Source organism: Thunnus albacares, chromosome 19 (genome assembly GCF_914725855.1).
Source record: "Thunnus albacares chromosome 19, fThuAlb1.1, whole genome shotgun sequence".
Classification (NCBI taxonomy): Eukaryota; Metazoa; Chordata; class Actinopteri; order Scombriformes; family Scombridae; genus Thunnus; species Thunnus albacares.
In genome coordinates, this window is record NC_058124.1 from 18893810 (window position 1) to 18908414 (window position 14605).

Below are 14605 nucleotides of genomic sequence, written 5' to 3' on the forward strand. Positions count from 1 at the left end.
TTTTAAATGGTAGCACAAGCTGTGAAGTTCAGCCAGAGGTTGGGAGCTTCTTAGGTCATGCACATAATACCATTCACTCACAGTGAACCTGAACCTACTGTAACTGTAGAATAACTACCTGAACAAAAACCCCTCTATCAGAGCTGCTTTAAACCTTTAGGGGCAAATCCAAATCATGTCTTGAATGCTTCAAGTTCTGTTGATGGTCAGGTATTTGCCTGATGCTGTTTTATCTCATTTCTATTGTTCTGCAATTTTACCAGGTCAAAACTTCAAACTATTTTTTGATTTTGAGTCTCAAGTCAACTATTAGGATCAGTCTCAAGTCTTAAATCCCTATTATTATAACTTAAAGGCTCCTGTAGATTGTGTGATAAAAACAGTCTCACAAGGTCATTGCATGAAACACTCTGAGTCATAGTTCTAATAAAGTCTCTCTAAAGTTTGTAATCTCTGTCAAACTGTAAAATATCAGTTTCTTGGTCAGATGGTGCAATGAATGTCTGGTGAATTGTAGTGCAGCAAGGTACATTTAAGAAAAAAACAATAGGTTATAGCAGTATTTATATTATGGGATTTTGGTCCTAAATGCTTGACACTGTCAAAAATATTAAAGCAGATCTTATTTCCTCTCCAAAACTCTAAATTGGCTGACGGACTTCGGATTCTCAGTACAATTTGGTGGATGACCAAATATTTCACCACATCTGTCTCACGTCTCTCACGACAACTTTCATCAAAAACAGCCCAAAGTCACAGAGTGTAAAGGGGGCCTTAAGTCTCAACTCTAAAAAAACCACAGCTCTGCTCTCTGTTATTTAAATCACATGATGGTCATGCAGTATCTCAGTTGGAAAAATGCTGAAGATAAGCATGAGGATGAGCTCCTCCTCTGTCTGTCTGGTCTCCTGTTCAGCTGGGGGAGAACAAATATTGCCAAGTATAAACAAACAGACTTGGCTTAATGTTATAGAATATCAAGCTTGTTTAGGTACGGATCCAAATCACACGTTTGGGTTGGCTCAGAGAATTGATTGCTCTTATAGCAGATTATGCCATGTTTGTTTTTGTTTAATCTAATCATTTTACCAGGATCAGTGGCCAGCCTGTGTGTTTGTCTGCTACAAGCTGTCTAATTCCTCTCTCCAGCACATCTAAAAGCCCTGTTTGTTCCTCCATTCCTTCAGTCTCTTGATCATTGTCCCTGTCACTGTTTCACCATCTCTTCATCTTTCTCACTGGTATTTGTAAATATGCATGTCTATATATTTTCCCAGCGGTAATAACTTGGCATACCTGTGAATTCTGGCTCCCAAAAAAAAGAAAAAGTTCTGTCTCCCATTCCCAAGTTTCTTTTAGATGAAATAATCCTACTGGGATTTTGTGGTAGCTGTCTGTTCCTAGAATTTTCACAACCTCTCACCCATCTTACACTATGACTGGATATGAAATGAATGTTATTATGATAATAGAGAAGGGGTCTTATTTATGGGCTCTGTGCACAAGTCATACTGTTGACAATAATGAGGAGGTATGAGGGAGATTTGCTGCCTCCAGACTTCAAAATTCTTTTTGTAATTCTTTGGCACAACTTAATCTGTGTGAAGTTCAGCCATTTTGGTGCATTAAAACCAATGCAATCATTCTAAAACCTCCAGACTCGAGAGTATTTGAACATATTGTGAATATTTGAACAGCGTTTATTGCTCTATGCAGGATACTGCTTGGATCTAAGACTGAGGAGAATTCATATTGTCACCGTCATTTCACATTTTATGTCTTTCCCCTCAGGTCCAGAGTACGTCATGGATGCCTCATCAACAATATGTTATGCAACCTACAGTAAGTACTCTACCATTCACCTGCAGTAGCTGCTCTTGACTTCCCATTGGGACACACCCTAAGTTGAAAATCCAAGGTTTTCCTGGAGTTTCCTCTCTCTGCACATTGTTGAGCCAGCGTTGTTGAAAGGTTTTAGGAGGAACTCGATAAGAGAAGCATATTTTACAATCCTGCTGAAAATAGTTTACAGCATTGAGAATTCTTTGTATTTAGAGTTATATGATCGATCATGAAAATAGATTAAGACACATTCTTCCTCTGTTGCAGGTCAAATGTTAAACCAACATACATGCACTCGCATACACATATACACACAAGCATTGGCATTACATTACCACATGAAAACTTCTGATAGCTAAATGATTACACCACTTTTGTCCTGCTGTTACTATTCAAAGCTCTATAAAGGCATATTATCCCATTCTGATAGCCACATTTCCATCTTTCCTAAGCCTACAAACATATTTAGTTCTATTTTTTGGTTGGGAGTTTATAGGTTTTGGTTGTGCCAGGAAGCGATTCAGCATCATTTACCAGACCACAGCACAATACAGACAGGCTGTAGACTGTTGCTCATGAGTTACCAGGCCTACACAGCAGACAGGGAAAAAATGAATATTAATTAGATTTAGTTCACCAAAAACACAGTCTGCCAGAGTATGTATGAGGTAATCATAATGCATCCAATGGTATTCAGTCACTCTGCTTGAAGAGTTTAGAACATTTGTTTTCTTAGAGTCCAAAGTTTTGTTTTTTTGGGTCATTCAGCCTGCAAAGAATATCTGCACTAATGAATGATTTAATATATTCTTCACGGGTAATATTATATTCTCCTTCTATTAGTGAATTAGTGATTTGATGGATATTTTACTTTTTCAATTCAAATCCAACAATCATTTCAAGAAACTTTAGTTTTTCAGAGCCTTAGTTCAGCTTTTATATTCAGATTTCTGAAAATAGTTTACAACGTCCTTGTTCACTGTAATGTACAAACAGTATTGTTTGGAATATATCCCAGAATTGCCTCTGTAATGTTATAGCAACAAAGAACATTAGTAGTTTAGTCAATTATTTTAAGGTTGAGCTTTTTAATTGGTCCTAGCTCCATAATTGTTCTCATTTTGTTGCTTAGAAGTTTTAAATCATTCTGCCAGAGGCTTTCATGTTTGCTTGAGGCTTTTTTGTGGCCCCTGAAGCATATTCACTATGCTTTGTTCTCCTCTGCTCTCAGTTCATGCACTGATTAATACTGGGAAGCAGTCACAGGCGCGAGTATTTGATTTGTCAAAATCTTGAAAAAGCATCACTGTATCACAGACAATAATTAGCAAAATAGACGTATTACTTACAGTAACATCTGCTACATTACAGTGCAGTTCAGTACAATAGAAAGTGCATTATGGCACAGTACATAATAACTATGTAAATATTGTACTGTGGTTATAATAGATTTAGTATGATATTTTCTCTCTGGAAAAGAAATTGCCACCCTGAGGCTTACTTGAGTTATTTTTTGCTGATGTTACCTCTAATGAATCACACAGCCGGATAATTTAAATGCTTCAGTATCAAAGTTCACTATTCTGTGCTAATGAGAAAATGAATATGCATGCAGATGAGAGGTAGCTTCTTACAATTGCAATTTTTGACCCCCAAGATGTTTAGGAAATAACACACACTGTTTTTCAAACTTAGGCTATGGCCCCTATGCAGGTGCTTGATATGTTGCTTGGTGGTCTTTAGAGCATTGTCCATGGTGTCCCTTTAAAACTGGATCACAAATATAAACCTGAAAGACTTTTAATAATATGAAAAACAGGATAGGGATTGTGCAAGATTGTTAAATTATTATAATTTAATATAATTGCATCATCATTCAAGTTTTAATATGCATCTTTACCAGAAAATGTAAAATAGTAATGGAGTTTATTACATTAATCAACTCAGTTTATCTAAGCAGTAAGTGTTATTTTAATATATAATGTCCATTGATAAGCAGGAAATAATTTAGACCAGGGTTCACCAAGAGGGCAAGCTAGGCACCATGACATAAAATAACTAATATCTTTTATAAGCTATTGCTGTCACTACTTTCAATGAAAAATTATGTCTTCCTCAAGGAATCCATGAAAGTATCAATAGCATTGTTAGCCTGAGTCCCTGTAACTGAACAAACTGGGAAACACTGGACTATGCAGCTGAAGGTCCAGCACTCACTCAGTGGAGGAGTGCTCAACCAGCCGCGTGGCCCCCTGCTGTGGCCATTTACTACTCAGTCCTACCCATCTCACTTCCACTCCCGCTGTGGGACAGTGAACATGTAATCTGGTCACAGCAGGTCACCAGCCCGACAGACACACACACACCACACCCAGCTGCAGCTATCCTCCAATTCACTCAGTTTGCCTTTCAGCCACACGACCTCCTGCCTTTCCTACCAGCATCTTAACTCACTCAGCCTCCTTGTCCCCGCTGTAGCTTGCTACCTTTGCAGTTAGAGCTGCACTTTACAGGTGACACTTGTTTCACAGAGGATTAGAGCTAGCTCGCTAACAAGCTAACTGTTTTTACTGCTGCTGCTGAGTTTGCCTGTTCTGAGAGTGAAGATGTCATGGGTGCTAGACAGCATTAAGGTGAATGACAAGAGTAGCAGAGACTTCCAAATAGTGTAACAAGATGTCTGCTTGTGTGCAAGTGAGTATGTATCTCTGCATGCATGTGTATTTGCACATACAGGTGCATTACTGTATATCTGTAATCTGTATTTCTGCGTGCATCTAGACTATACTGATGCATGTGTTTATTTACATGTGCATGCCATTTCCTCAGCTTCTGGCATCTTCTCTGGCTCTCGAGTCATATGCTGTTATGGTTTGTCAGTCAGCACACAGAGAACATATACAGTCTCATCCTTTATGTTTGTGTAACAGCTCATGTTTGTGTAATTCATGTTTGTGTGCACTGTATGTGTTATGTATTGCCATATGTGTGGTCCATACTGGTTATTCCCAACCAGCCCGTACGGTTGCCTTATGGCCATCCATCTTCCAGCCTTATGTCACAGGGCCTCTTGGAGCCATTGGCAGTAGCCAGTAGCCACATTGTACTGTTGTGTACATCTCATCAGATCTTCATGCCAGCAGTAGCCATGTGGCCATATCTGTCCCCATGGCCCAGTCCCTATTGTGATCCGGTGGCTTTCTCTGTCACCAAACGGCTGCTAGGCGCTAACCCCAGCTGTCACAGCCATCAGTGGATCATAGCTACCAATCTGTCTCCCTTTATGACCCACACTCATATCCACTACCAGCTACATACACAGCAGACCACCCTTTACACACACAGCCTGCCACCAGCTCAGTGAATCACATCAAATTAGCCGAGCGGGCTAGCTTCAAGAGCTCGGGGGTCTACTCAAAGTATTAAAAACCAATTGATTGTGCTGCAATTTGGCGGCTCTCGCCACATGTCGCATGTTAAACCAATGGAGCGTTGTGCAATGGCGTTCCTGGTGTCCAGGCAATATGGAGGCGGCCAAGCATGGAAGGGGAAGAGGTCACAGCTAGCTGTCAGACTGTGTGGGATAGGATAGTAAGAATCAACATGGTTTATGTGTCTAGGTATTGTAAAAATGAATTTGTTATTTAGCAAGAAATCATGCCAGGAAACAAAGCATAACCAGTGAAAGATCAACATTAAGTTCCTGTAGGAGGAGAAGGACATCATAAAATAGAAAACATATAAAAAGAGTCCACAAGAGTAAAAGTAAAAATAGTAAAACACGTAAATTTTAACTCTGTTTCATTTAACAGTAAATTAACAGTTAAGCTTTTATATTAGCAACACAGTAACAATGTCAGTTATACTGCTCTGGAATTTCCATTAGTGGTTGCAGAACGTTCATCTAAATAAGACAATTGAAAACTTAAGGAGTCATATTTTGCCAGATGTGATGTCAATAATTTAAGCTTTTCGACTTAATTGAGCATAGCGTTAGTTCAGGCAAGTCACAAAGTCAAGCTCAGCTCACAAACCCAGCGACATCAGCTGATGACTCAGCTGATTCCCTCTATGCATTCAATAGGCAATCTCATACAGGGCGCCTTATTTAAGCTGCTTTAGTCTGCCTACCTTTGCTGCTTCCTCTGCAAGCCGCTTACAACCAACCTCCATCCCAGCTCCTCCTTACATGCCTTGTATCTTACATACATACATGTCTGATTTAAACAATGTCACTTTTTGTTGTCATTGTTGCCTGCTCTGTTCTGTACCTTGAGTCTTTGCTGCTGCTCTCCCTGCCTTAGGTTTTCCATGTAAGCACATGGAGGTGCAGGGAGCTGCCAGAACAGAGCCATACAGCAAAATATAACAACTGCAAATGGCAATAAAAGTAAAGTGGTCTTGACTGAAGTTGTTTTTTACCAGGACATCCAGCATTTGGACCAAGTAGCTTATGAAAAATAAGGTGTGCCAAATTAGTAGGTCACACAATGTGTTAGATACATATTTAATTAATTTAGGTATTTCTAATTATCAGATCTGACTTGGTATTGGCAGATATAATCTCTGGTAAACATCTCTACAGACCAAGTTATAATGTTTATGGACCATACATACAGTACTTAATAACATTATGTGTTGAGGCACGTGCCAGACTGTCATTAGTTACTTTTATACTTACTTGGTATCTGTACTTTTTACTTGAGCTCATCACCACCTTGCAATTGGATAAGGAACTCTTAACAAATTATTTCCTTACCTTAAAAGTGTTAAGTGCAGTAGCTCTTATTAGGACACTAGCTTGTTTGTAAAGAGATGGAAAGGGTCAGTAGAGCGATATATTGTTAAAAACATTGTTAATTAGCTGCTGCTGATGCAGTGTTGCTGCATGGATTTGTTTACTTTTCTGATGTTTTTCTGTAATTTATTCTGTTAGTGATCTCTAAACTTAGATCCATTAAAATAAGGGTAAACAAGAATTTGCAGGAACTAATAAATGATGTATTAAATGGCAGTATATAACACTATGGCAGAGTTGAGAACTTGACCCAGAGTTTGCTTATTGCACAGTGCACTATGTACCGCTCTGGCAAAGGTGTTTGTTGTTATCTGACTAGATTAAATTTGACAAGTCCATCCATACGAAAGTGGACTCCCGTAGAGGAGCCAGCACTTTGTTAGCAGTAAGAGAGAGAGTGAGGAAAGAAACAGTTTTCAAAATTTGTTTATCCCCAATTAATGGGAGAGATGCACTTGGCACGGAACTTGATAGAAAGTGACAGTGCTTTTTAAAGTGGACAGCTAAATGAGGTTGCAGCTTGTTCTTCCAGGCCTTGTTCTTCTTTCTTTTTTCCCTGTTTATTATTTGTCTTCCCTTCTTTCTTCTTCTCTCATACTGTCTCTCAGATCCTCTAATGCGTACTCTGTTTGGCAGTTAGGCGTGGGATGTCAGAACAGCATGACTGCTTGCCTTTTGGGCTCTGCTCTTTGGTCAGCGCAACTCAAGTCAGCAGACCTTGTAGAAGAGTCAAGTCAAGACAATTTCATTTATATAGTGCCAAATCATAAGAGAAGTTATCTCAGGGCACTTTTCATATAGAGCAGGTCTAGACCATACTCATTACAATATTATTTACACAGACCCGACATTCCCCCATGAGCAAGCACTTGGCGACAGCGGCAAGGAAAAACTCCCTTTTAATGGGAATAAACCTCGAGCAGAACCGGACTCTGGGTGGGCAGCCATCTGCCTCAACCGGTTGGGTTGAGAGAGAAAGAGACAGGGGGAGAGGGGAGAGAGAGAGCAGGATGAAAGACAGCATAGCAACAAGCAAGTTCCACATAGATATGTATAGTTATAATAATGGCAATAAGAATGGTAATAATAAGACTAATAATAATAATTATAGCAGTGGGTGTTGAGCAGGATCATGGAGGCAGTGAGTGGCTTGTAATCACAGATCCAGATTCTACAGCTCCGGAGGCAGAAATACCTGTAGAAAGCAACATGAGGAGATAGGAGAGAGACGAGAAAGCACAAAACTACGGGAGAGAGAAGATGCCGAGTTAGTAACATGCATTAATAGGACATGAATGCATATAGATTGAAAGGGAGAGGAGTCTAGGCCTATAGCAGCATAACTAGGTGATGATCCAGGGCAAACCTGAGCCGGCCCTAACTCTAAGCTTTATCAAAAAGGAAAGTTTTAAGCCTATTCTAAAACGTAAAGAGAGTGTCTGCCTCCTGGACCCAAACTGGAAGATGGTTTCACAGGAGAGGAGCCTGATAGCTGAGGGGTCTGCCTCCCATTCTACTTTTGGACACTCTAGGAACCACAAGTAAGCCTGCATTCTGGGAGCGCAGTGTTCTAGTGGGATAATAAGGTAATATGAGCTCTTTTAAGATATGATGGTGCCTGACCATTAAGGGCTTTGCAGGTGAGAAGGATTTTAAATTCTATTCTCGATTTTACAGGGAGCCAGTGCATGGACGCTAATATGGTAGAAATATAATCTCTTTTCCTAGTTCTTGTCAGTACACGTGCAGCAGCATTCTGGATCAGCTGGTGAGCCTTTAGAGACTTGTTGAGGGTGTGTGATGGTCAGTGGTGTCAAGTGCTGCACTGAGATCTAACAAGACAAGTGCAGAGAGAAACCCTTTGTCCGATGCAATTAGGAGGTCATTTGTAACTTTCACCAGTGCTGTCTCTGTGCTATGATGCGCTCTAAATCCTGACTGAAAATCCTCAAATAAACTATTGTTGTGTAGAAAGTCGCACAACTGATTGGCGACTGCTTTCTCGAGGATCTTAGAGAGAAAGGGAAGGTTAGATATGGGTCTATAGTTGGCTAAAACAGCTTGATCAAGGGTAGGCTTTTTAAGAAGAGATTTAATTACAGCTACTTAAAGGGCTGTGGTACATAGCCTGTTACTAATGACAGATTGATCATATCTTGTAAAGAATTGTTAAGTAAGGGTCAAACTTCCTTAAGCAGACAGGTTGATGGTTCAGATGAAGAAATCGTTTGAAGTTAGTTTGGAAAGGTCGATGGGAGAAAAACAACCTAAATATATCAGGTTTTACAGCTGTTTCTAAGGTTCCTGTGTTTGAGGTGCCGGTTGAGGGCAGAAGGTGATGAATTTTGTCTCTAATAGTTAGAATTTGATCATTAAAGAAGCTCATGAAGTCGTTACTACTGAGAGCTATAGGAATACATGGATCAATAGAGTTATGACTTTTTTTCAGCCCTGGCCAAAGTGCTGAAAAGTCTCCTCTATTAATGATGAGTAATAGGCAGCTCTGGCACCACAGATGGCCTTTCTAGATGTTTTAAGATTATCTTGCCAGACTAAGTGAGATTCTTCCAGATTGGTGGAACTCCATATCCTGTCCAAGTTTTCACGGAGGAAAGGAGGAAACTAAACGCCCTAAAAGACAAATACACACATGCAGCGCACACAAGCCTAAAACACATATTGTTTAAGTGCGGAAACCCATTCTTGATGCTAAATCTCACACATAAAGATTATCACACACACGCAAAAACACACACACTCAAATTCACTTCACACTGCCAAAGAGTGTGGAGTAGCTGCACTGCCAGCCAAGCGCAGCATTGCTGTCTTTCCCCATGACTTATCCACCCACTTTTTTTCTCCTTTGCCTCACTCTGAACTGTATGCGCTTCAAGTGTGTATTTGCTGGAGTGCACTGGCCCTTACGTACTGTAGGTGAATTATTGAATTCCTCTCGGTTGCACCCCAGCCAGTTCTCCCTGGCTCCAGCTTTGAATAGATGCTCACTGGGCCTCTTAGAATTGAACCATAACTATCTGTCCTCATCTGATGGGGGGAGGGGGGGGTGAATCAGAGCACTGTGTGATACCCATCTCCCCGCTTGACATTAAAAACGCTCCGCGGATTCAGAAGGGGAACATTATGTTGGTCTCGTGGATTTGACTGGTGAGGCAGAATTTGAGACGGGGCTACAGTTGTCCTTGAGTTGCTCTGACTGCTCTTTTTATCCTCCCTCTATGTTTTCATCCCTCTCTCCCATGCATCCTCTTTCTCTCTCTCTCTCTACTTCTTTCTATACAACTCCTTCTCATTTCTCCCTCCTTTTTTGCCTCGCTCCATCCCTCCCGCTTCTCTTTCTCCTTCTGTCTCTCTCTTCTCTACTGCTGTTTCAGAGGACAACTGCAGCCACTGTGCCTGTGCCAGCAAAAAATCATCTGTTCAGGGTTAAAGTTTCATTCATATAAGAGAGATATTGTTGCAGTGCCATGGGGTGACTGACAGAGAGATTGAGCAGTCGCATTTTTCACTGTGAGCTTTTTGCCTCGAAAATTTGCGATAGTGGCAAAAATACGTTTTGAGACAAAAGCTGATATGCTTTGGTGAACAGGCTTTATTAGCTCGCTGTTTTTTAAATTGGATTTCTAATCTTTTTTTTTGCTTTTGTAAATAGAGCAAATATTCTGGAGAGATCCTTGTGTGTGAAATGATCCATTTGTCTATAAAAGGCAGTCAGACAACAGCTGATAAACGAGTGCAGTCCGAGCGTGGAGAGGAATGGACCTCCCATGAAGACATGACAAATACTGTTACATGCTTCATCTAACACCCTTATTCTCTTTCGCACACACATATATGCGCGCACACACACAGAATACATAGCACAAATCCAACTAAATACAGTGTCCTTGTCAATGAGGACATGTCAGTTATTACTTTTTGATAATAACCTCATTACCATGAGTGTTCTGATTAAATTAATTGTTTGGATGTCTCTCTTTCTCACACATGCTCATGTACAACAATTGTTATGAACAATATCAATCATGGCCAATTAGTAACAAATATGTCACCATATTTTAATTGTAGCCTACAGCACCACCCATTCCAACTGGTGTAATTTTGAAAATTCTGAATCGCGGTGGTTTTTATTGTAATTCAACCTGCATCATCTGAGATATTGCACATGATGGACAGACAAATAAATCAATAAATGGAAGGGAGCTGATCCATCATCCCTCTCATTTTCATTTCATTGTGGAGGACAAACAGATACACAGTAGATAAACATCTTTGCCAGAGGTGAGAAATCCTTCATCAGTACCAGGCTCCACATATTAATCTGTTAACATACATTGTTGTGGCCCCTCGGCTGCTTCATTTTCACAGTAATGATTTCCCTGTAGGTTCTCATGTTTGCAATTAGGCTTTTCAAAACCCTTAAAAATGAGATTTCAAATTTCAACATGATGGCAGAGGGCTAGATAAGCAGCTTTCTGCATCAGTGTCAACTTGTGTGGCACTGGGCTTCATTTATTGCTATTCAACAGCGTGCACCGCTGTTTTTCTGCTCCTTCAATCTAACTGTCGGGTAAAACGAGCAGTTCACCTTCCTCACTTAGTCTATGGTACTCTTATAGACAGACTGTGTCGGTAGTAGTAGGGCAGCCCTGGTAGTCTTATTTGCCCCAAGGAGGGATTCATGCTGCGGATTAGAGCAAAAGACCCAGGATGTTGGCTCTCTTTTCTGGGCTTACAAGAACAGAGAAGGTGCCTGAGGGCGTCTCCAAACTGTGGCCATAGTTGAGGTAGGCAAAGGCAAAGTTATGGGTAGTTTTTGTAAAGTCTGAATAAAAAACAAATAAAGAAGAAGGTAATTAAGAGCCCTTACAGTACACACACATTCAGATCATGTCAGAGCCAATATTGTGTTTTATTTTGTGGTTTCTATGGATACAGTTTCATATACCCATCAGGTGGGCAAGCCTGTAGTATTTAGGGTCCCTGGCATTCTGTACTGTATATAGTTACCAGTCAATCATCAGCAGATGTTCTATTATAACACCAGGCTTTCCAGACCAATAACGACTGACTGAACAAGCTTAGTCTGTGTGCGTGTGTCACTGGAGATGGAGAAAAGTCTGCAGTACTAACCCTTCAGCAGAATTACTGAGTTCCATGGCGTGGAGCTGGTGCAAGTATCCAGCAGCGTGTGTGTGTGTGTGTCACATTTACGCAGACACAAAACACACTAACATACACACCAGCATCAGTATCCAAACCACAGAACCTCACATGGAGAAACCCAACTGTCAAATACACAGAGGAATGTGTTGAGTCAAGCGCGGGTCCTCTTTCATGTGGACAACACAAGTGATGCTTTGTTTGAGTTGAAGACTCAGGGATACAGCCGTGGTCATTGTTTAGCATTTTTGAGGCTTTTAATGTGCCTTTTTTCTTCTGTGTTGAATGAAATTGTCCTTTTTTCCCACCGGTGTTCATGTTTCACCTGTCAGAAAGCACATTCTCTTTGAAAACTTTTTTTTTTTATTTCTTACTTCTTCTTCTTCTTTAGGCTATTAGTGATTTTGTGAACATTGTCCAAACAGTACAGAACACTGGTTTCCATAACCAAAGACCTTTCTACTAGCAGTGAAACATCATCATCACCTATGAGGTGAGGATCGGTGTATATAAGCTTCTCTTTGTGGCCTCGGGCTGTTTTCAGTCAGAGCGAGGGCATTGCTACCGCCCGAAGGTAGTGATATATCAGCAACAGTTTGAAGCAACACTGTAGATAGGCAATAATGTTGGATATTATAACCTGCAGCAGCAATAGAGATGATCAAAATAGTTGGCTGTAGGGGTGCTCTGATCAGAATTTATAGATACTGATCATGGTTATAAGTCATCAAAATCAGCCAGTTTTTACAAGATTTTTATCCGGAGCCTCTGCAGAAGACATACAGTAAAAAAAACACATAACCCGTCTCTCGCTCTAAGGTTTCATGCTCCTATTTTTACTCTAAATACTGTTATTTTATATTAAAGATGGATACTTATTGCGACCAGTGCTTCATTACATTTTGTAATACTTGATTACACCTCCCAAAATAAGCAAAGGTATCCTTCTTTCCGTAAAAAGTCTGGCTAGGTCTCACTCAACTGCTTCACAAAACAGATAGAAAACATTAAAAAGGCTGTTTTGTATATCTTTTAGACACACAGATACACACCAAAAAGTGACATCTCAGTTACAATGCTTGATGGTAGTCATCGTCAGTCCCAGTGTGATGTTGCTTTCACATTCACAAAACTGGATGAAATACTGCAAGAAACTAGCGATCAAAGTCACATTCAAGCAAATTGGCTTCTGTTGTGGGCATACAAAACCAAAGAAATAATCCTCAAATACTGTTTTATTGAATAACAATATTCTTTTTTTTTTTTTGTAATCTCATACCGTGTTATCAGACTCCCCCAGCTAGATACTAACAGCCCAAATATACTACCCACCTAAATGTGCTGTATGTAAACAGCTTACTAGGCGAGGTGGAGATCCTTCAGCCATAATGGCTCAGGCAATAAAAACACTCACTATCTGTGTGACATTTATGTATTTGCTTTGCCTATTTTACAATTGTTATATCTGATCAGCAAATTCAAAGACTGAGAAATGAATATCAGCTGATACAGATCAGCACTCCATCAGTCGTAGCAGTCGCTATTTACTTGTAATGAGCAGTCATTAAAAAACACTGCTGGTTGTAAGATTTTTTACAAGATTTCTTATTTACTGTACATGGTCTCTAGTCGTTGAGTGTATATCAACGTATTTAACAACCAGGACGCTGATATCATCTGTCTCCTGTCTGGAGCAGGATCAATACCATCTTAAGCAAGATGGGTTTCTCACAGACACACATGTAGTCGCACAGGCACACACACACACACACACACACACACACACACACCATAACATGTGCATACATTGAGGAGATCTGTGAGGATCATCTCATACATTTGTAACAGATACATCTGCAGCATCCATTATGTTTCTCTCTCTTCATCTTCCTCTCTTTTTTCCACACACACACACACACACACACACACACACACACACACACACACACACACACACACACAGAGGACAAATCAAAAAATATATATTGTCTCTTTGTGTCAGTCTCTCTCATTTTCTTTCTTCTCTAGTCTGTCTGTGGACAGACACACAACCAGGTAGACACCCACACACACACACATACACACACACACACACACACACACACTAAAACCCCCTCTCTCACAGACACTCAGTCTCACAAACACAGAAAATCGAAATCACAAATCGGCTTAACTCTCCCTGACACGTCTGTGAATTAAGCCTTTCCGTTGCTCTCCCTTTCCCATTATAAAGGCATTGTCAGAGGCTGAATCAGTAACAGGTAGCCCACAGCTCCTGCTGCTTCCCTCTCACTCCTCTCTTTCTCTTCCCTTCTCCCTTCCTCGCCCTCTCTCTTTTTCTTCCTCTTTCTTTGTCTTCTCTCGCTTTCTCACTGTGTGTCCCTTGGCTTCCCCTCTCCTTGCAAATTCTCTCTCCTCCCTCCCTCCCATCCGCCTCTCCTCACCGCTGTCTTCCTCATGACCTCCATCAGCTCTCTCCTTAATCATCTCTCTCCTGTCCTCACAAACACTTTCTACCGCTTTCCTCATTTCCCCTCTACTTTTTTTTTCATCTATCACAGCCAGTAGTAGAACGGAACTAAGTATTAGGTATTTCCATTATGTGCTAGTTTATACTTCATTACATTTTGCAGGGAAACATTGTACTTTTTACTCCACTACATTTATTTGACAGCTATATTTACCACCTTGTAAATAGTCACCTTGTAAAATACCCAACAGCATATAAAGTAGTTAAATTTAATTTCACCTTGACCAAAGACATCATTAAAATACTGCTTACAC

At 40.4% G+C, this 14605-nt stretch overlaps 1 protein-coding gene across 7 annotated transcripts in view; it reads left to right on the top strand.

The window, feature by feature from the left end:
- The window catches only part of rbms3 (RNA binding motif, single stranded interacting protein), a 299179-nt gene that overhangs the window by 270583 nt on the left and 13991 nt on the right, over positions 1–14605 (top strand). For all 7 annotated transcript variants that reach the window (XM_044336701.1, XM_044336707.1, XM_044336702.1 and 4 more), the window contains one exon: positions 1792–1842. In XM_044336701.1, coding sequence (XP_044192636.1) covers positions 1792–1842 — 51 coding nt within the window. The remainder of the gene's footprint in view (positions 1–1791; positions 1843–14605) is intronic.